Source organism: Eublepharis macularius, chromosome 15 (genome assembly GCF_028583425.1).
Source record: "Eublepharis macularius isolate TG4126 chromosome 15, MPM_Emac_v1.0, whole genome shotgun sequence".
NCBI classification, from domain to species: domain Eukaryota; kingdom Metazoa; phylum Chordata; class Lepidosauria; order Squamata; family Eublepharidae; genus Eublepharis; species Eublepharis macularius.
Genome location: NC_072804.1, coordinates 28,647,100 through 28,670,845, shown reverse-complemented (window position 1 = coordinate 28,670,845; position 23,746 = coordinate 28,647,100). Strand labels below are relative to the sequence as shown.

Here is a 23,746-nt window from a genome sequence, read left to right as displayed (position 1 = left end):
GATAACCACATTCATGGCATCATCATGCACAGTTGCTCATGTGCGCTAAAGTTTGCATGTCAACAATTTAAAGTGCCTTTGACTTTCTTATTAAAAGGTGTAAGGTAAGTACAGTATTGTTGTTAAATACAAGAATTAGTCCAATAAATATAATTTGCACATAACGCTTTGAAAGTATCTCAACATTTAAATGGATGTGTGTGTGTCCCCAAACATTTCAATCCCATATTTGTTAATTTTAGATCATAAAATTAACAGGAGGTACTTATCAATTTTTGTTTTTACTAGACAGACGTCAAAATAAATATGGTAAGAGAGGTTGTGACTTAAGGCATTGGACAGTTTTATGAAGAGCATTCCAGAGAGTAGACTTTTGGCCTCACAGCAGAGTGCATAACTGAGGGGGGAAAAACCCTGCCTGTGCCCCTTCCTCCCATTTCATGACCATATTACCACCACAATCAGTTTTTTGCTAATCAAGTCATAAAAAAGGTTTTCCATACCCCCAAGTCAAGTTCTGAAACAGTGAGGCAAACTGTTTCAAGTGCAGCAGAGATACCAGCTTGATTCTAAAGGTGCCTCCTTTCAAAATACCGGTGTTAACTGCAGCACTTCTGCATGCTACTCACTTTAGCACAATTTAAGCCTCTGAGGACCTGCACAGTCTGCGGCCGGGATGCTTATGGAAGTGCTTCTTCCTAAGGTCTCCTGCAGAGGCCCTCTGTGCATCTCCACCTTCTGAAGATAGACTACCAGGGACAGGTAGGGTTGCCAGTCTCCAGGTGGGGTCTGGAGATCACCCAGAATTATAAATCATTGCCAGATGACAGATCAGTTCCCCTGAAGGAAATGACTGCTTTGGCGGGTAGGCATTATACCCCACTGAAGCTCCTTCCCTCCCTGAACCCCCAGTACTTTCAAACTTAGAATTGGCAACCCTAGGGCCTTTTCTGTGGTGACACCTCAACTCTGGAACTCCATCCCCATAGCTACGGAACTGGAAGCCAGCACATCTTTTCAGACATCGAGTGAAAGCTTCTGTTTACCCAAGATTCTTGTTGATTTTGTAGTTTTTGTTGAGAGGAGTGTGTGAATGGAGGGTGGGATGTGTGTGAGTATACATACATGCATGAGTGAGGAGTAGTACTTAAATTTTAGGTCAACTTCTTTTACAAAGCAAAACCACAACACAGTCTGCATCCTTGTGCTGGCCAATGGACTTCAAGCAGCTGCGCAGCCAAGGTTGGATTCCTGCAACACTTGGATCCCCACAATTATGCACGTGTGACCACAGCAGGGAGTAGGACAGCTGCACCAAGTGATGTGTCACACCACTCAGTCACCAACAGCTGCTATACATAAGGTATACAGAAGACCATGTTCCATGGGATGTTTGTGTGCATTTGAGTGTTTTCATCCAGCCCATTTTCTCTCCTAGTTCCCTCAATTCATTCTTCTTCAGTGCCTTTTATTTGTAAAAAACAGACCTCAATATTATTACCTGAGCTTGTTCAGGGGAAGATCACTATCACAATCCTGTGCCAAGCACCAAAAATCTTCAATATAAAGAACCTCAAGCTTTCAAATCAAACCCCACAGTCACAAAACCCAGTAACATCTCTCACTACCTTTCTAGTATGATGTTCTACAGCCAACAGGTTGGATGCTACAGATAATGTTCCATTAGAAGTGCTTCCCTCAGGTAGAAGCAGGGCTTTTTTTTTAGCGGGAACGCAGTGGAACGGAGTTCCGGCACCTCTTAAAAATGGTCACATGGCCAGTGGCCCCGCCCCCTGATCTCCAGACAGAGGGGAGTTGAGATTGCCCTCCACGCTGCCGAGTGGCACAGAGGGCAATCTAAACTCCCCCCCTGTCTGGAGATCAGGGGGCGGGGCCACTGGCCATGTGACCATTTTCACCAACGGCAATTTAAACTTTTAAAAACTCCCCCTTGTTCCAGCTGACCCAAAGTGACACCATTGTGCGGTCTTGAGTTCCGCCACTGAGTTCCACCACCTCTTTTCCCAGAAAAAAAGCCCTGGGTAGAAGTAATATTGTGCAGGAGAGTAAGAGGACTTCTGCTGTAGGAAAGCACCTTCACTAACAGATCTGCAAGACACAATCTAATTGGCAACCTTCCCTGCTGAAAAGTAGCATTTATCCTGAACAGCTAGCACCAAATTTAAGTTGACTCAATAATATTTAAAGTGGGCAAACAGGATCTCACTGAAGGCTCTCTTGGCCATCAAGCAAAGCCTCAGTTCTGGTTCCCGGAAGAAGCACATTTGAATACTTTGGCACAAAGTCAAGCTTTTACCTCTACACAGAGCACAGGTTCCCAGATGAACAAAGCAGTTATTTGTGTCCCAGTATCTCATTACCAGGAAGATGAAAGCAAACGCAGGAAGGAAACCTTCTTCCGGAAGGTGTGAAGTCCAGGAAGGTGCAAATAGCCTGTTGCTAAAGATGATCTGGGCAAAGCAGATGCCCCAGTCATGAGACGGAAGGGGGAAGGGAGAATTGTGCAAGCTGCTCCGAGCTCCTTGGAGCAAGGGTAGACAGTGTGCGTATACAGCTAGTGCTGAATCAGGGGCTCATGTAAGTCCCTGCCCAAAAACGGAGGGGTAGATTTAGCAAGTGTATGAACCAGCCCAATTGCCAATTATAATTTCATTGGAAATATTATAGGACTCTCCTTTTGCCAGATATTTTGTCACCGGTTGCACCAGCAGAAAAAATAAAGCAGATTAGAGCTGGCTGATGAAGGAGTCCAGCAAAATAAATACATTCTTAGATCTCCCGCAGAAAGGGGCTTGATGGCATCCCCCATTAGCAGAAGGGAATGGAAGAAGCAGGGCTTTGAAAACCACAGGACAGCAAAATAACTTCTGCAGAAATGAAAACACCCTTTACCAAAAACCACACACTTGCTCTTCCTGTTCACTTTTAAAGGTTACAGCTGTTTTACAGGGTAGATGTGTCTTCAATTGTGATAAATACCTTTTGGAAAAGGAGAAGCACTTCTAGACAAGTACTGGGGAAAGAGCCACTTACAGCCACAGACTCCAAAAGAAATCCCTACCATTTCATTATCCAGACACCTCAAGAATGGATAAAATTACTTTATTTGGAAAAAAAATATGCTGCCTCTCCAGAGATCTGCCCAAGGGAACTCAAAGAAAAAACAAAACAATAAAAATCATTAAACAATGACCAATATTAAAAATAAGTCATAAACACTGCACAAGACATTCGGTGGCTTAAAATGATATCCATAAGGTCTTCAAGATGACCTCAAAAACAGCTTTAAAAAAGGTGGAACCTGTCAATTAAAAGAAAACTTTGGGCCTGGTATCTATAAAGACTCAAAGGAGAGGGCAGTCCAAAGGCAAGGTGCAATCACAGAAAGCCCCATCTTGGATTGACATCCCCCCCCCCCTCTGCTGCTGGGGAGCAGAAATCAAGGAATGGGAAGACGAATTGAACTGGTTAGCGGAACAGTACAGGACGAGGTTCTTCAAATACTCAAATACTCAAGAAGTTTAGGGCCTGAAAAGTAAGACGCAGCACTCCAAACTGCAATTGTAGCTTGCATTCCCTGTCTGCTGGGCACAAACTTTTCAGAAGGCGAGAGGAGAAGGTAAGCGTAGCAGCTGCTTTACCTACCAAGCAAGGGTGGCATCTTATCTCCAACCAGGAAAACTGGTCTTATTGTATCTCACATAACTACCATGTGAGAACAAACCAAAGAAAGGCTCATCTAGTTCGACATCCCAGAAAGCTCACACGTATAGCATGAGGCCCTTACCAGTTTGTCCCCAGCATCTGGTGTTCGAAGGCAGACTGCCTCTGCACGTGGAGGTTTCACTTAGGATTACTTAGGTTTCTTAGACTCCTCCTCTAAGAGCTCAAGACAACTTACAAACACTTCTGGCTATCAGCAGTCAACAGAAAAACTCTGCTGACTCCGATCAGTGACCCATGTGGTCCAGCATCATGTTTCACATAAGGCGCTGACCAGTTGTCATGGGAGGACCACGGAACAGTGCACAGAGATCAAGGCCTTCCCCCTGATGTCATCTCCTAGTGCTGGTATTCTGAAGTCTGTTGCCTCTGAATACGGAAGCTACTTTAATAATCATGGCAGATCTCTCTTCCATGAATCTATCTAACCCCCTTTTAAAGCCACCCACACTCATCAAGGCCATCACTATATTTACTGGCAGTGAAGTCTACCATTTAATTCCTTGTTGAATAAAGATATTTTCCTCTGCCAGTCTGAAGCCTACCGCCCATCAACTCCATTGGATGCCTCTAAGTTCTAATATTATGGGAAAGGGAGGGGGGGGGAAAGCTGTTCATATTTCCCAACCAATTAATAGTTTTGTAAACTTTTTATGATCCAATTTAGTTTTTTTTTAAACTTTAGGAGTTCCAGCTGCGCAACATACTACTTGCAAAGAAGCATGGCTGGGGGTGGGGGGAGAGATACCAGGTTATAACCACCTAAAAGATGCACGTATTTATGCAACGCTTCACATCTGCTTCCCCAAGTGAAGGTGCAGCGCTCTGCTTCTGCAAGCATTCGGCCGGACGCATTAAGTTGTCTTATGCCAAGTCAAGACTGCTGGAGGCCATCTAGACCAGCAGTAGTAGAGTTTATTGTAAACGGCTAAAGGCCATTACAATCTTAGACTAAAAACTAATGCATGCAATATTAACCAAAAAAATTAAAAATAATGGCAAAAAACTAGTTAAAAAGGGACTGAGTTAAAATTTCCAAACCTTATAAACCCTGTAAAGTAACAACAGACTGAACATCCCACAGAGCTTCAGCATGGGTTTTCTTGGAATCCAAACAAGGAGAGTACACGGCAAGTAACACAAGCAAGGAGTCTCACATGTACTGACCAATAAACCTTTTAACAAAAATTACGTGTCCATTTCTTATTTAATGCTACTGCATATAACCTAAATAACATATACAGTGATACCTAATAGTACATTAAAGAGAATGAGGACTTCCTATCATTTCTGGAATTACAATTTATAATGTAAGTAACCTTCTATCCAAGTATACATAAAGTGCTATTACAAAGATGCTGTAGCAAACCTGGATCTGAAAGAATACATTTCTTCATATAAGACTTTTCACAGCCACTTGTATTGGCCTCCATCTGAGAGTTTTTTGGACTTTTTCTTGCCACCTGGATACATAGTGCTTATGACCTCTGTATATAATGGTTCGTGTATACTGATATATAGTTGCTGCTATATTATGCACTTTCACTTTTTAAGAATGTGCAATAATATGTACGTTTACTACAGCACCTTTGTAATAGCACTTTATGTATACTTAGATAGAAGGTTACTTATGTTATAGCACATTCATAAATTGTAATTCCAGAAGTGATAGGAAGTCCTCATATTCTCTTTAATGTACCATTAGGTATTCACCGTGTATGTTATTTAGGTTATATGCAGTAGCATTAAATAAGAAACTGACATATAATTTTTGTTATAAGGTTTATTAGTCGGTACACGCAAGACTCCTTGCTTGTGTTGGATTGTCTTGGTCGCCAGTGCATACAGAAGTATCATGTGAATAATATGCTGGTCAACATTAGAAGTAATATGGATTTAGGCAAGCCAAGATAACACCAAAGCAAATCAGGATTTGAATTCCTGACAGAGGGGACAAAATACACAAGATCTTCCAGTCCTGGGTCGCCACAAATACACAGATCACTGGGCAACAGTGTTTGCATGTAAAGTTAACACAGCACTGGTATTGTCTGGAAACAGCTGTATATTCTGAGGGGCAGCAGCTTTGAGGCCTTTGCATTTACCCATTATCCTTGAACTGGAGATGTTTGAGATTGTACCTGGGATCTTCCGCACACAATGCAAGTGCTATGCCACTAAACCCCAGCTCTTATGCTTGCTACCCTGATGCCATTTCATTTCCTGCTGCAGAACAAAGCAGTCCGAAAACCTGTGCTTTTACAGTAATATTTTACAGTGTGGGGTGAGAGAAGCCAATGAAGAGTTGATTTTCCTATTGCTCGGGAGGCAGGTCAGAAGCATACACAAGCTCCTTGCATCTCTGTAGCCATCAGCGCCTGGAATAGGGTTGCCAGCCTCCAGGTGGTGGCTGGAGATCTCCTGGACTTACAACTGGTCTCCAGGCCACAGAGATCAGTTCCCCTGGAGAAAATGGCTACTTTGGGGAGTGGAATCTATGGAATTATGCCATGCCAAGGTCCTTTCCCTCCCCAAACCCCACTTTCTCCAGGTTTCATCCCCCAGATCTCCAGGAATTTCCTAAGTTGGAGCTGGCAACCCAAGCCTGGAACCTGCCCCTTGCAAGTACACTTCTTCTAGGTCTCTGATATCACACTCTTAACAAACCCTTGCAAAAGTCACAGATATGGGGAGACGGAAAAAAAATCTTATAGGCAGGATTACAAAACTAAGACATGTCAGCTTAAAAATTCACATATTGAAGATAACACCTTGATCTCACTGCCTACCATGACCCAATCATCAGGATACTGATTTTTTTCAGAGAGAGCTTCAATCAAAGGGAAAAAAATTGTATTTCCTGGTGTCTTTTTAAGCAAACTGTACTAACTGCACAATCCTCAAGGGGGCATAAAGACTCTGTACACCCAGCTTGGATGTTTTGAAGAGGCTGAACCATTTCTAATTAAGAATCCGAGATGTCACCTATCAGTTAAAACAGCCATAAATACTAGATAGGCTGAGGGGCAGTGACTGGCTCAGTCTCCCAGCAAGATTCCACAGCAGAATGTGGATTTAAACCTAGTCTGACACTCTTAACCACTACACCACTTGGGTTGCTCACAGGGTTAAGATGAGACAGTAGACTGACATTTGATCAGCTGCTAGATTTTTATATTTACAATCGGAGGTTGCTCCTGTCTCACTTTCTTCCACAAAATCCTAACATGAAATCTCTTCTCACTTTAAAAAGAAAAAGAAAGAAGTTCCACCTGTAAAGAATTCTGGAGAAACTTGCACATTGTTTTGAGTGATATTTGTTCGTCTTAATAAAGGGTGTAACACAGGTTTTGTTTTGTAGTTTTTCCTTGGACTAGCATGACTCTCTGGAACTTGAAAAGATCTAGGAAGGGAACACTGAAAAAGGGGAGCAGAGCAAGAGATGGATCTGCTTCATCATAGGCATGATCAACCCACAAGTTATCCTGTGTAAAACAGACTGCCCAAGACTTTAAGGGACTTTAAGGCAGGAAATCCAGGTTGCAGTTAAATTAGCAAGTGGAATAAATGACCATTTATAGCCCTCATGAGACTGCGGCAAACACCAAACAAATCAAAAAGAGGTTATGAAAAAGCCAAGAGAAAAAAGACAAGAGATAAAGCAACAAGGCTAGTTTACAAAACTAACAAGTAGCTGGGTCTAGGCAGCACACACTGTGCTGACTAGGCCTGCTGCAATTCAACGCAGCCACAACATCTTGTGGGGTGTCCCTAAGGCAAGTTAGCAGCCCTGCTCTGCTGCTTTGATATAAATTAAGAAGAAGATGATAACGATAATAATCTGAAGATCACAGAGAAAGAGGACAATTTAAAATAATGGAAAAGACATGGAAGGAAAGAGTTATACTCCCCTCAGGAATCTCTTTTTTTTTTGCTAATTATCATGGATCTTGTCTAGTTCAGCCCCCAAAGCCCTTTAACAATTCAAATGTGAAAGTTGCTGAACAAAAATATACATCATAAATCAGCCTCCTCACTGGGAAAGTCAACATAATGCTGATTTTTAAAACGGTACCCAAGGCAGGAAGAAAACAGCCTGAAACGACAGGCCAGTTTACCTGGAACAGACATAAAGCAGAAAGGAGGAATCTTTAAGCATACAGAAGCCTTACCGAGGAAGAGGAAGTCTCGCTTCTCCAGTTTTTAGAATTCTTTGAGAGCATCAAAAAAATATTTGGATCCAGTAGGCATTATATACTCGGCCGAATAGGTTTTGATAATGGCTCCTGAGTAAACCCAGCAGTCACAAATAGGATGACATGTCCTTTTATGGATTGGCAACTGATTATACAGAAGTATACACTCAGAGTAAGTGGACATTTCTTGTAGAGGTTTCCAGTGAATCAGTAATGCATGTCGCCCAGACCAGTAATTCTTAACCTTTAGTTCACTACTACCCAATTACACATCATCACTGAATCACATTCTAACCACAAATTTTAAAAAAAGACTCCAGACATGGCAAAGTTGTTAATCTATTAAGATACACAGAACTCAGGCACATGTTCAAGGAAACCCTTGCGTCAGAGGACCATCAACCAACTCCTTAATGTTAAGTTTGATTCCTATTTGCTAAGTGCCACTTTATGGACATAGGAAATTCAGGAGGTGGGATGCTGATCAGGGCATGACAGTATACAACTCTCCTTGGCTGGCTGGCAGGAGTAAGTGCACGTGGGGAAAAGGGCCTCCCCTAAAACCCCCGATGCCGCCAAGATTTGTACATTATCTCTGGGAAGGGAAGCACAGCCCTCATTCAAAATCCTTGATCCAGGAGGAAGCAGCAAAATGACAGAGTCCATAGAGAAGAGTATGCAGGACGGAGAAGACCAAAGCGGTTGTGAAGAACTCCAAAAGGCTGTTTCTAAATGGGGAAATAGACAACATAGCAAAATGCAGTTCAGTGTAAGCAAGTGCAAAGTGACACACACTGAAGCCCAAGAATCCTATCTATAGACTTATAAAAATGTGACCTAAACTGGAAGTTGACTGATCAAGAGAGTTCTTGGAGTTGAGGTTCATAGTTACAGAGAACCTTCAACTTGTGTGCAAGAGCAGGGAAAAAGATGAATTATTCCAGACTGATGTTAAGGCAACCATTACTGTTAATACCCTCACCTTATGATCTACGGTATGGCTACTTTTGGTGTAGCCTGCCCATGTCACCAAAGGGGCTTTTCTTTAAGTAGGAAATGGACTGCAGGCTTAGAGTGTTAGGTCAACCACTGATTGTAAGCTATAATGATATGTCAATTAAGTTTGGCTACTGGCATCAATTAATGATTTTTTAAAGACAGATCAAGATGGGTAGCTGTATTGGTATGTCTGTAGCAGCAGAAAAGAGCAAAAGTCCAACAGCACCTATAAGACTAACAAAATTTGTGATAGGGTATGAGCTTCTGTGAGCCACAGCTGTATCTGAAGAAGTGAGCTGTGGCTCATGAAAGCTCACACTCTACCACAAATTGTTAATCTTCTACTGGACTCCTGCTCTTTTCTACTGATTTTTTAAAAAGTCTCTCCAAGTAACAGAGGAGAAGAGCAGCCATGGGGGGGGGGGAGGGCAGGCAAGGAAAATGGCACTGATCTAGGTAGGACCAATCTGCAAAATAAAGAGCCCATCTTCCCATTCTCACAGCCTGCAAACTCACCACTATTGTGATGTTTCAGGAAAGAATGTATCAAAGTAAGGGCAGGACAATGTTGCATGGATACTTAAAAACAAAATCCTACTCCAATGTAACCAAATCAAAGTGCAAGCTCTGAATGGAAGCAATTTTTTTTTTGCTGCATGTACTTTAGAACATGACCTGCCCTGTGGCTGCTATGCGCCCCCCCCCCTCCAGCACATGCAAAATAAATGCAGCAGACTGGTGCCTTGATGGCTGCAGTGGGAGTATCTTCCTGCCACATGCAGCCACAACACACATGCATCCCCCACCAATATATTCCTGGTAGTACATTAAAAAAATTGATGCGACCACACATTTCCAGCTTTTATTACTGAACAGACAGGCTTAAACATGTTGCTCATTTGTCTGAAGACTTGAGACCAGAATCGAACCATCATTGTGCAGTCTGGATTTCAACAGCTCCATGAATCTACCTTATGAGGCTCAGAGTTGGGCATGAGACCATTCTAATTTGGGCTCAGTTCTGATCAAATGCTAACAAACTGTATACTCTTTTTTTAAAAGCTTGTTCAGACTACTATTTGATAATCACACCGGATCTGTTCTGAACTGGTTCCGAGGCATTTTGGTCAGTGCAATTAACAATATATCTTATTACAACCTAACACCTACAAAACAAGGATATGATCAACATTCAGCTGCAGAAAATGTCAAAGATGTTGCTTAAAAACAATGCCACATCCCCTCCAACCTGGTTCCTCCCAAACTCCATCCATTGTGTTTAACAACTGAACATAAAATTAATTTTATTCCCATTGTTTTCATTTATAATCTGCCATCATAGCAGGAACAGAATGCACAATTTTAATCCAAGTCTTATTTTTTCTCTCCGAGTACATGTTTCTCTACAGGTCTGCAAAGCAGCCACACTTTGGACCCTTTGCAAAAGCAATCCCATACAGGGAGACCCTGAGCCAATATAACAATGGGACTTGTTATATCAGAAAATCTGGGAGCAATATTTGATGGGTAGGATTATACATAATCCATTTTTTGGGACTTACGTCTGGTAGTTCCTTTATTCGAGTATGATAAAACATGGAAACCAGTTCTGGATTTTTAAAGTGCTAAAGACGTAATCCCCTCAAAGCAACAAAGTTTAGATGCTTTTTTATTGTGACTCTTGAGTTTGTGACAATTTGCTAAGTGTTATTTTGATTACTCTTTTTTATGGTTTAATTTTATGAATTTTTTCCTGTCTGTATTTCATGATTTTACGGTTTCTTCTAGTCTGTAAATAAAATTTATATTAATTAAAAAATGGGACTTGTTACCAATTAAGTGTGCTCACAATTGCTAAAGAAAAACTATTACAGACTTGCACCACCAACCTAGGAGGAAAGATCAAAAGTGTTTTGAGAAAGTGAAGCTAAGGGGAGGGGGCATAATAGATGTTTATAAAACAAATGTGGTTGTACCACTCAAATTTCTCTTGTACTTTAACATGAGAACTTGGGACATCCAGCGAAATCAACTGGCAGAAGGATCAGGGAGGGTAAACTATGTTTGCATACAAGTGCATGATGTATGACACCCCCCCACACACACACCCAATTATGTAGCAACCATCACAAACCTAAGTATCGAACTGCACAAGGTACTCAGATCTGCAAGGGTATTCTTCGTTTGGGTTTAAAAAGCAAACATCCAGAGCAGTTGTGGGAAGCTATAAATTGGATTGGAATTTTGTGCGGCAGGGAACACACCTATCTCTATGGCCAATTTTATTTATTAAACTCAACCCATTCAAATTGGGCTACTTTATTAGAAAGCCTCATCTCAAAAAAATAAAAATAAAAACCTTAGATGAGCCATGTCCCAATTGTGATAATCTAAAGGCATTTTGACTTTTAATAGATGGAAAACATAAAAAATTGAATTTGACAGATCTCATCTGGCAAAGCAATTCTAAGGTTGTTTTCACATGTCCAGAATCTTAAGTTCATCAATTCAAGAATTCAGAAAGTGATCAAAAGTGCCAGAATCTTTTTTTTAACCGAAAAGTGCCTCTGGACTCTCAACACTCTCCAAGGTCATGATGTGAGCTAGCCAGGAAATTCCAAATGAAAGAGTTACAGGCCAAACAGCATTTGAAATGGGAAATCTCTAGGAATTCTAAAGCTAGCCTAGAGCAAGGTTAGATTTTTCTTGGCCTCATCCCAGAGCAGCAGTCTGTACTTAGGGTTAAAATAGGTGAAAAGACTCGAGGACTGGTGGTTCTCATCTGCCTCTTCTACAACACTTAACTAAAAAAATATAATAGTGTTCTTTGAATTTGAAAGAGGTTTCCATTATTACAATTTTCAAATAAGAAATCCCATTAGCATCAATGGAAATATACAACTTAAAACATTCCTGATCACTGTCATGTTGATTTATAATCCATAAAGTTTCTTCAGCCTAAGCTCTGGTAGTTGTGACCTCTTTGCGGGGAAGTGTAACCCACAAAGCCTCCCAATTAGTCATAATTATTACCTAGGAACATCCCGTGCAATTGTTTTAGTGCAGTGGCATAAATCTATGCATGGTTCACACATGGATTTCTGACAACCGGTCTCCTCGGTCACTTATGTAAAGCATCTCTAAGAAGCCTTTTAGTCCCAGACGAGTATTTGATTGTCATTCCCTCTACAACCTGGTTGTTCCAGCATTTCAACTTACCCCTCTAACAGACCTAACAAACCATTAAGCTAGAGTATCCTTCCCATTCAATATATAGCATCCGACTAGCATTTGCCTTCTGGCACACCTAACCTGTGCTTTTCGGCTCCAAGCATGCCTTCTCTGCCAAGCCCCGTTAGTTGCTCCTGTTCTATGGAAGAGACTGCCACAGAAGGCATGCAAGGTAAGCTCTCTATTAGCTTTCCATAGGGCCAAGAGTATATCCTTGTTCTAGAGGTATTTCAACTATAGATAGGAACTGTTTTGATTGGCCCATAAGAGCTGTGTGAGCTGCGGGGCTTTCACTAATCTGCCAATGAGGAATGCCCTTTTAAGGAGGCAGGTGGTGAGTGATACTGTGCAAGATCTCAGTTTAATATTTTTGCTCTCCTTCTGAAGACCTTTCCTCAAACCAGAAACCTTGTAATACCTTTTAGTACGACCAAAGTGGCACAACGCATTGTGCAAGTTTCCATATTCTTCAGAACTCTTCTTCAGGATGAACATCAAAAAACACAAGGGGGGTGCATGTGTGTCTCTTCAGGCCATGGTATTTTCCAGATTTCCCGTTTTAAACTAATTCTTTGAGCTGTGTTACATACTAATGTCACAATGGCAAACCAGAAAGCTTCAGTGCACCACAAATGCAGGCTGGAATGCTTCTGCTTTTAATAGATGCAAAGAACCTTTGACACACCATCCATAATATGGCATGAATATTCAGAGGGGAAAAAGAGCCACAGTGCAAAAGGTCAACTGGCTGCTCAGCCATTCCCTTGCAAAGCACCAGGCACTCAAGCAGCGGAAGAAAACTCCCTGGAGCTGCCAGATTTGTTGGTGTCCTCTTTGACTAGTGACCGAAGGGACAAACTCGGCTGTCACATGCAGGCACACTGCTCCGCCATTGAGTTAGATGCAATTTGATGATACGAGTTTGATGCTTCTCAAGAGTTATATGAAGCTGACTGGTGCAGAGTCAGGCCAGTGCTTGGCATTGTCTAACCTGACTGGCAGCAGCTCTCCAAGAGAGGTCTCCTCTAGAGCCCCAAATCTTTTAATTAGAGATGCTTGGGACGGAACACAGGGCCTTATGCATGCAATTTTCCATTGAGCCAACATGGCCCCCACATGCATAAGCACACACACTCCTGAACATCTGAGGCTGCCTGATACAGAGTCAGATCTTCAGATTATTATGAGGGTCAGTACTGTCTGCTTTGACTGGCAGGAGCTTTCCAGGATCGTAGATGGACGTCTCATGTATTGTCACCAGATACATTTAATTGGATATGGTGAGGATTGGACCAGGGAACTTCCATGGGCTCTGACACCGAGCCACAGTCCCTTCCCTTATGTCAAAGAGAAAAAGCGGCTCTGGTAATAGAGTTTCCTGCCCCAGGAAATAGGACTGTGCTTTTGCCACAATTACACAAGTCACAAGTAACAGCCTCTTTCTACACACAACATAAAGGGGGAAGAGGGAGTTTTCCAGCAGCCATAAAGTTACAGGTAACAGCACTGCAACTTGAGCCTACCTAGAGCTAATTTGCAGTGGAATTAACACACTAAGAGTCCAATTGCAATCCAGTGTGCAGCCATGCACAAAATACTACATTTAAAAAATGAGCGGGCTTAAGGATGCCTGTATGGACGCACAGCTTTCTGTAGAATTCAGTGCTACAGTGCTGGTGAACACAAACCAACTGACTCACACACCTCTAAAGAGGTTTAGGGGGGAAAAAAGACTAAAATAATCAGTAACTATTAAGCCAAGGTACAGCCTCTCTCATATTCCTGACATTGAAATGATTCTCAATGCCTAACAGGAAAGAGTGTCCCAATACTACCTTTGACAGATGTATCAGGGTGTAATAGATGCCGAATGGACAAAGGCAAAAAACCAAGCCAACCGCAAGAGGAATTTGCTACATATCAAGAACTCAACTGGAAGAAGATGCGGCCTCTTTCTACAAACAATGTAAATGGAGAAGTCGGAGTTTCCCAGCAGCCATAAAGTGTATCACGAACCATCTAGGATACACCACAATTGTACATCTGGTTCTCTGTTGTGGATTTAGAAACATTACACCCCGATTTCCAGACTAACAAAGTAGCCTTTTAAAAAATCATATGCAAAGTCAATTCTATGGCCAGGGTTTTTTTCAGCAGTAACGTGGGGGAACGGAGTTCCGGAACCTCTTGAAAATGGTCACATGGCTGGTGGCCCTGCCCCCCTGATCTCCACACAGAGGGAAGTTTGCTGCTCGCGGCACAGAGGGCAATCTAAACTCCCCTCTGTCTGGAGATCAGGGGGCGGGGCCACCAGCCATGTGACCATTTTCAAGAGGTTCCAGAACTCCATTCCACCGCGTTCCTGCTGAAAAAAAGCCCTTACTATGGCCATGCAAAAGCAATAGCCACAAAGATGAGATTAAAAACAGCACGACTGAGTAAAAATCTTGAATTGAATTCCAGCAGAGCAGGATGGAACTTGCTTGGCACCTAAATGTTAAGAAACTGCCAGTCACACATGATTTGATTTATTGATTTATTAGACATGCCTAGGAAGGGTATTCCAAAGCCCAGACCTGCCTCAGAAAAAGCCTATTTGATGGACCACTGGACTGACCTTAGTGGGGTGCTCCACTACTTACAGTGAAATCCTAAACAGAATTACTCCATTCTAAGCCTGCTGATTTCAATGGGCTTAAACTGGAGTAACTCCGCTTAGGATTTCACTGTTAAGAGTACAAAGTTTAGCTGCATTAGAATCAAGAAGTTATGTAGGGACACATCTAGTTCAAATCCACTTCAATCATGTGCTTGGAAATAATGACCCAGTAAATGTTTAACAGACAAGACCTTAACTGGAAGCTCTAAACTTGAGTCAGTCACATATTGCCTAACACAGCTTGTAGTGTTGTTGTTGTAAGGATCAAATGAAGAAGGCATGGATATTGTAAGCCACATCGGGTGGAAAAGTGGGGTATAAATGCAGAAGAAAATAAGATATAAACCAAGGTGGTTTCTGAGGGGCTAAGACTGACCCAAGGTGACCCAGCAAACTTCCATGGCAGAGTGGGGTCTCCCAGATCCTAGTTTGATACTCTAATCCAAGGGTCTCCAACAAGGTGCCCATGGGCACCATGGCACTTACCAACACATTTCCTGGCCCCCACCAAGTATTTTTAGGAAGTGGGTGGGGCTTATGCCCAGCAGAGCTTCTGATTGGCTACACAGAATTCTAAAAAGTTGCTTCAGCAGCAGCTGCCACCACAGCAGAAAGATTTTCACTGCATGACTGAAGCTAAACTGTGTATGCAAGAATATATATGTTCATTTTAAAAGGCATCCTGTTAAACAGAACTTCTTCCACAAATGGTGAAGAGCTACTATTAGATTTATGCATGACCTCACTCCCTAACATTTTGTAGTTGGCTCTGCCACCTAAAGCAGCTATTTCGTAGTTGCGCTCACCACCGTGTGTCGGAATTCTAAAGGTGCCTACAGACTCAAAAATGTGGAGAAACTCCTGCTCTAACCACTATACTACCTCAGCTGTCTGCACTGTTCTCATGTTCTGGATATATTACTACTCACAAAATGATCATATCAAAAGGTTTTATCTACAAGAAAACAAGGACTGGATCTTGGGAACAACATCTTTCTTTCTCACCAGTGTGGCTGATGCATAATTTAAAACAATACAGGCTTCTCTTCCCATAGTGTACGCATCCACTTCTTTTGTTTTAAACACATTTTTTTCTTTGTTTTAATTACAATTTTCAGATTTGGGAAGCACTATTAAAACACTGGGATAAATGTGCTACAATGCACAATGCCTGTGCTGTTAAATAACGTTAAATAGTTTGGTGCTGTGGTTAAGAAGGGCAGGACTCTAATCTGGAGAACCAGGTTTGATTCCTCACTCCTCCGCTTGAAGGCAGCTGGGTGACCTTGGGTCAGTCACAGCTCTCTCAGAGTTCTCTCGACCCCACCCAACTCACAGGGTGATTGTCGTGAGGATAACAACACACTTGGCAAACCGCTTCGAGCGTGGCATTAAGCTGTCCTGAAGGGCGGTATATAAATTGACTGTTGTTATTATTATTATGGTTGCATTATGGCCATAACCAGGTTCAACTCCTAACCCACACATGTTCCTCTGTATACACAACACTAGGAAGATCTGAACCAGCTAATTAAAAGTGGGGCATCCCCCACACTCATTTTGAGAGCAACTTAAAAAACTGGGATGGGCCAAAGGAACAAGGAAGGTCAGCAGTCAGAGGGCCCAGCCTCTGGTTCTACATGAGCCATGCCAGTAGAACCAGCCTAAGACATCCTCATGGTTGAACGAGGGGCCTGTTGAGTTGTGCATTTTTTTGTTTAAATCTGTATTGTGTGTGTTATCTTGTAAGTGGCTTTGAGTCACCGGAATGGGAGAAAAGCAGGATAAATATTTTAAAACTGAATTATATACACTGAGTGTTAATGATAACCAGGGTTTGGAAGCCTGGGGTTGGATTCTGACTACATATTCCACTAAGAAGTATAATTTCCACTTCTTGCTGCAGGCCTGCCTGCCCCCTAGGAGCAGAATTTCAGTGAGAATGGTGGTCTCCAGTGGGAGGCAGGAATGTTCTGTTCAGCTGATGGAAGTGCCTTTCACTAGTGGAAAATTTAATCTGGATCCAAACCCTGGTTTTTAAACCATGAACGGCAAAGCTGATTTGCAGCTAGCTGCAGTTAGTGCCAAAAAGGAAAGGTATGTGGTAGGAGAGCACGGAGAAGTCCATTCTCCACCTGCATTTCCTGACCATTGATAGGAGGACCAGGCAGCATCATGTCTGTTCTGGAAAGTCAGTGTAGTAGTTAGAGTACCAGGGAAATCTAGGTTTAAACCCCACTCAGGCCCAACCGTCACTGGATAACCCAGTCACTCCCATTCAGCCTAACCCAAAAACGTAAGAAATAGCTCAGAAATAGCATTGGTAGGAATGGGGACTAAACGCTATGCTACTGGGTACTGTCTGTTGATGTAGATATCTGTCTACGAGGGTATTTCCACACTGCTAAACAGGACATGGAAATTAGTTATGCTTTGTTTCAGATAGATTTCATCTCTGTGCCCGGCTTTATGCTTGTTTACAATTTTTCTGCTACCATTCCCTATTGTATCTGTCTGTTTTCCTGAATGTCCTGTTGTTCATTATTGTACTTTGCTCAGTGAATGCCCTACCTGTCGATTATATTGTATTTTTACTTGCACAGTTGTAATGTGCCTCAGATCTCAGAGAGAAAAGCAGACTATAAATAAATAAATAAATCATAAGAAGAGGCCAGCTGGATTAGAACAGTGGTCCATCTAGCCCAGCACAGAGGTCAACCAGTTGCCGTGGAGGGTCAAGAAATAAGTTAGAGGCCAAAGCATTCCCTGATGTTGCTTTTTAGCACCAGTATTCAGAGATTTACTGCCTCTGGCCAAAGAACCTACCTCACAAGGTGGTTGTGAAGGGGTGATAAGTGTGAGGAACAGATGAGCCTCTAAAAACAAAAGGTTCTCTGCCTGTATCTGCAAAGCATTTCACTCTCTGTCCTTCACTGCACCACTGTTGACATCTCTCTTCAGGTGATCTTCCAGAAGCTATTTGGAATGACCAATTATAAGCAGAAGAACCACAGACACCTTTGTTCCTAAACGCTGACAGGCTGTTCGTGAGCTTTTTGGGACAGCAGGCACCCGGGGGGCAGAGTTTTATTTCAAGTCATCTTTACAAAAAAGGAGAGTGAGACATGAAGTTTGGAGCTGTTTCAAGACAGCTGCAAGCCAAGCCAGTTACGCAATTCAGGCTTTTCCACAGCCCAAACAAAGGTATGGAGGAATACTGTACTCTAAAAGCAGACCTTCCCTGAATTATTCATTGGGACCCACATAGATTTGTTTAATGGCATCGAAAAGGTTGCCATTAGCTCAGGCCTGTTCTTGGCATGGGGCAGCCAGAGTTCTGGGAGCAAGAGGTGCCATACATTGCAACGTTAAAGAGAAACAGCCACTTTATTGTATACACTCACTGTCAATGCAAGACCCTGATGTAGTATTTTTATCTTGTCTAGAGCTAACAGATGTCATCTTTCTGAACAGTCACTACTTTTTGATGTTCATTTTTCCACAGATTTATGTTTCAGTTGCAACTTTAGAAGAGACACGCTTTCCCAATGAAAGGGAAGAATAAGAGAAGGCAAATCTCAGGTATGGACTACTAGGAGACCTCACTGCAAAACACACAGACAACGCTTGCCCAACGAGGGGAGCTTTCACTGACTTTGGCTTCAAATGACACCAAAACATTGCCCCAGCAAAGATCTGAACTCATCATTTCTGACAAATCAGCTGCTGCCATGCACGAGCCCAAAGAACAAAGAAACAACTGCTTGAACTTTTTTAAAGGTTTTGCACAGTACTGCCGCAGTTCTCAAACTGCAAGCAAGCCTCCCCCCCCCTTGCAACACAGCCTGAAGGGGAGGTTGTGCAAAAGTTCTCCGAAGGGACACCCCAAGACCTTTTCTTCCAAACTGCAAAGGCTTTGGGAGATGCCTGCAATAGGAGGATGCCTTTTGATAAGCTTTTGTGGAGCAGAGCCCACTTCAGGCCACAGTAGACCTTTAAGGGAGCACAAGACACTCATTTTAGCTGCAAGAGATTCCTAGTCCTCTAGGACATAACGTAACTTCTCATCATAGCAGCATCAACCCTCCTGCCCCCTTTCGTGGCTGGTACGATTCAGAAGGGAATTAGTTGCCCAGTTCTCTTCCAGTGGCAACACTGGACAAGTGTTCCAGGGCAGAGATACTGGCAATCAACACCAGGCAAGGACTGGATGCTGACTGAGAGATCATGTCAATGGGCTGGAAGGTTCACAGGGTAACATTCAGAAGAGAAATCCAAGAACAATCTCTGCTGGTATGAAATTATCTTGCCATTGTCTTGCTGCTTTCACATGCTGAATAATGCACTTTCCATCCACTTTCAATCAACTACACAATTGGATTTTACTGAGGGAAATAGGAAAATCTACTTGCAAGTGATCGCAAAAGAGGATTGAAATTGCATTATTCAGTGTGTGTGAAAGCAGCCTCTCTCTCTCTCCTCTCACCTTGCTAGAAAAGCAAAGGGTGAAATGATTACTGCAAAATGTGAAACAAATCACCAAATCACTGCCCTTCCCCACCAGCTAACATTTTGGACAGATCAGGCGGAGTCTTGCAACACCCACCTGGTAGCTTTCTCAGCTCAAAAACAGAGAGAAGGGGAGACAGATGACCCATAAGGGCCAATAGCAAAACTCAGCCAGGGATTACACAGAGCTGGTAGATAATAAGCTTGCACAGCAACTGCAAAAAAAGATGGGAATGCTCTGTATGTGATATATTATTGCACAAATGTGTACACATCAGGATCCAGTTCTCAACAACCTGATATGCAAGCCACTGAACCTCACTGCCATGTGTGCCACCCCACCCCATTTCCAGAAGGATTGCAAGTAAGCTGAACACTGGAATCTTGATGCCAAAACGGCACAAAAGTCGAGACCGGCCAAATGCCTTTGTTTGCACTGCATCGTTTCATTCACTGGCAGATACGTGCAAAGGCCTTGGAACAAGCTTCAAAATCAATAAAGGAGAACTTTTCTTCTGCTAAACGGTCCAACACAGAGAAGTATGAAAAAAAGAACGGCGTGTTTACTGGATCAGTCCAGAGACCGTCCAGGTTATTGCAGACCATGCTATTGCATCAGGAGATTTTGAATTCATGAAACAGATGGGGGTGGGTGGGTGGCAACACAGGAGTAATGGCAAAGGGTGGCAATTGGAAATACCACACTCACCCCTCAAGAACTTCCCCTTCCAAGATTCTCTAAGCCTTCTAGAGTCTGGACGGGCTGATTGATTCTCCTCCTGTGTCTCACCCCCTTCCTTTAACAAAAATTTATATCCCATCTTCCTGCCCCAGAACTTAGCTGCTCTCAACATCCCATCCCTTCTGGTGCCTGCTCTGTCCTCACTGGTTTTGGGGTGAGCTTGCTTTCTTCTGGTTAACATGCAAAAAAAAAAAATCCTGTTTTACTGTATATGCTTTGGGGGCTCCCCAGGCACATGTTGTCTCTGGACAGCTAGTCAGTATACTGCTAGATGAAGTGATCACACACGAATTGGAGCATCAGTGTTCTGGACTATGCAATTATTTCCCAAACGTGAGAGGTCTCCAACCTGGAGATTATGGAACTACTACAACTAATGTTCTTAGTAATCTTAAAGGTATTCAAGACTGAGCTTTAAAAATTATGCTGTAAATGTTTCCTTTACCCCCCCTCCATAAAGAAAAACTTGCCCCCTAGACCAGAAAATGCTCCTGCTTTGCTTCACCGTTACTCCTATCGTGCTCAGACTCTAGAATATTCCCTTAAATTTGTGCTTCTGTTGTGGAGTCACAATATTCACTGCAAACTCTTCACCACTCAAAGCTGTTTTCTGATATATGGGCTGGCTCCAAGTTTTTAAAAAACTTAAAAGGTACTACAGGGCTGAGACTGAGGATTTTAGCTGTGTTCATTCTTACTCCAGGCATTGACCAGACAAATCACGGGTGATGCTGTTGCTCTACTTCAAGAAGGTCAACAAAAAAATCTTATCACAGGCAGTCTAACATACCTCACAGGGTTGTTTGTACCATACAACGGAGGAGAGGAGAATGATGTAAGTTGCTTTGGGCCCGTACTGGGAAGAAGGGCAGGGTACAAACGAAGTAAATAAAAGTATTTAAATAAGTGAAAAGTACTCCTTCGGCTCTCTATAATTAATATAGCTATGTTATATATCTAGAAGATGGCTTGCATCTCTCCTATATTTAGAGAGGAGGAGAGATGCAAGCCATCTTCAGCATTCTAGATCAGTGATGGTTAATAAACAGGCATTATATGGGCCCGATGGGGGTGTTCTCCAATCATGAGGGGCATTTGAGATTTTAAGGCAGCTCTTCCGCCTACACAGCCAACAGAGGCAAGCTGGCTTATACGGTTTACTGCACCCCAAGGATAAAATCTCAGATTCCCAATTTCTCCCCCCACCCCCAGTCCTTTAAAAAAGTAGCACTCAGCAAACTGGAATCCAACTCAGCATTAAGGAATTGGCTGATGGCCTCAGGCACAAAGATTTCAGCAAGTGAGCGCCCGAGATCTGTGTACTGTACGCAAATATCAATAAACCTATATAAAAGGCCTCTTCTTGAGTGCTGTTCGGATGTCCTAATTTTCTCAAACTTGTGGCTTGACAGAAGAACTGCTGCTCTAGATTCTAGCACTCTCCTTGCCGAAGTGAAAAGCAGCAGGTTAAAATTTCATTCCATCTCAGCCCTGCCAGAAAGAGTCACTATGAGCCTCTGCTAGAACAACTGGGAACCCAGCAGGAAAAAGATAACACCAAAGAACAACAAATAGTCTTACCTTGGACAGAGCCCCTTTCTTTTCCTCCAGAGCAGCTTGCCCGTTCTGCAAAGCAAAAGGAGGCTGAGTTACTGTTAGCCATGCACCCAGCACGAGACGCCAAATGCCAGCTCTTTCCGTATAGCGTCCTCTCCGGTGACCCCACCCCAACCTACTGAATGAATCCTCAACCGCTCAAGTCTTTCTTCTAAAGGAGGCTGCTCCATCCTGCCTGGCAGCATGATATCTTCGCAAAGGCGGGGCAACCAGCACGGCACACGGAGTTCTGAAAGCAGATGCCCCTCAGGTTTATACAACACAGTCATTCTAGAACACGCCGGTGCGCCATAAGGAAACAGCCCATGTGCTGCACCGAAATAACTGGTGGTTCCTGAGAGTGCTCAGGCCCCACCCAGAAAGGAGGCCATCCATTGCATCTCTCCACGAGTCACTGCCCTAAGGTTAGTCCCCTTCCAAACAGGAAGCACTGTCTCAGAAGAGTGACTCACACAGAAACTCAAGAGGAGAGAGGGCCCTTCCAAGAACAGGCAGTTCAAGCATAGTGTTTGGAGCAACACAGGTATACCACTATTAGGATCCTTGTTTTTTTAATTTGACAATATCGTTTTAATTTCCTTACTCATCAGGCCAAATCATTTCTCTTTAGCCAGACTTTTAACTAAAGGTACCACCATACCCTTTTGTTACTTATTTGATGGGACCTCTTGCTCAAGTACTCTGACCTGGATAGCCCAGGAGAGCCTGATCTCATCAGATCTCAGAAGCTAAGCAGGGTCAGCCTTGGTTAGTAATTGGACGGGAGACCTCCAACCAAGACCAGGGTTGCAGAGCCAGGCAATGGCAAACTACCTCTGTTAGTCACCTGCCATGAAAACCGTGCCACAGGTCACCGTAAGTCACCTATGTCTTGAGAGCACTCTCTACTCCACTCGCTCAAGTACAGTTTTATTGTGTGTTCTTGGCTGAAATAAGTTTTATTGCTTATGTGATCTGTTTAATGCCATTTTATGCCCCTAGTGGCTACAGTGAGTTTTATTAAAGAGAGATTTTGTGTTTGTGATTTTATTATTTGGAGCCAAGCTATGGCTGAGTGGCAAACCCTGCAGAAGTCCCTGGTTCAAGTAACTCCCATTTCAAATTGTCCTTTCCACACTGCAAGCTACCAAAACTCCCCTCTCCTCACCAGTCTCTGAATTCAAGCAATCTTGCAGCTTCTGTTGGAGCTCCTTCCTTACACCCACTTGAGACAACACTATTTATTCCCTTTCTCAGCGTGGAAAAGGAAAAGCACTAAAAACAGAACAGGTTTGGATTCCCTGTACACAGAGACAAGCATCAGGTCAGTTGCCTAAACTTTCTTGTGTCTTCTTTCTTTTGGGAGACAATCTTCTCTCCCAGTCTTTTCCTGGGTGCTCTTGGGGGGGTGTATGCTTCAGCAACCACAAGTAGTTCACAAGTTTCCTGCACAGTGGACAATGCCCACCTCGAATGACCAGTTCTCAGACTTCCTATGAAAGGTAGCCCCATAAATACATGGGTGAATTTTTAAACCTTTGTTTGCCCCTCAGGTGGCAGGGGAAAAGAGAAGGTTGATATTAAAGGGACAGCAGTGTATGGCCCTCCCCCCGGGCCCTGTACTGTCACACACTTCTCTCACCTCTCTACCAGCTACTGGAAATGCGCAATCAAATATAGGAGAGACAGCTGGGGGGGGGGCTCCAAAGAGCTCCAAGGTCTTTACTGCCCTCAGCCTATGCCCACCCAGGCCCATGTATGCACACCAGTCACGGGAACACTCCATTGTGACACCAAATGGTGAGGGTTCTACGACAACTAGGCCAAGTCACGGCCGCCCCAGTGCCAAACGGTTCTTCTTGCAGGTTTGAAGGAAAGAGTTAACCACAGCACTTCACCGTGACTCAGGAAGCCTGGTGGGTGTGCCAAAGGCGGGGAGCGTGCAGTGGCAGCTGCAGCAAGACTTTGGCAAGAGTTTTATCAGCTGGATTCTCGCCACGCTCCGCAGGTACAAAGTCAACCTAAGGAGAACAGATCTTGCCCAAGGGAAAGAATGCTTTCTAAGCCTTG

The 23,746-nt window shown here is 43.1% G+C and overlaps 2 protein-coding genes across 2 annotated transcripts in view; both read right to left on the bottom strand.

Annotated features, from left to right (window-relative positions):
* The window catches only part of RPS6KA1 (ribosomal protein S6 kinase A1), a 94,737-nt gene that overhangs the window by 55,176 nt on the left and 15,815 nt on the right, over positions 1–23,746 (bottom strand). The window contains exon 2 of the mRNA XM_054998996.1: positions 21,662–21,706. Within this exon, the coding sequence (XP_054854971.1) occupies positions 21,662–21,706 (45 nt within the window). The remainder of the gene's footprint in view (positions 1–21,661; positions 21,707–23,746) is intronic.
* PIGV (phosphatidylinositol glycan anchor biosynthesis class V) overlaps positions 1–23,746 on the bottom strand; it is a 315,344-nt gene that overhangs the window by 275,906 nt on the left and 15,692 nt on the right. The window contains exon 2 of the mRNA XM_054998998.1: positions 21,662–21,706. The gene's annotated coding sequence lies outside the window, so the exon portion shown is untranslated. The remainder of the gene's footprint in view (positions 1–21,661; positions 21,707–23,746) is intronic.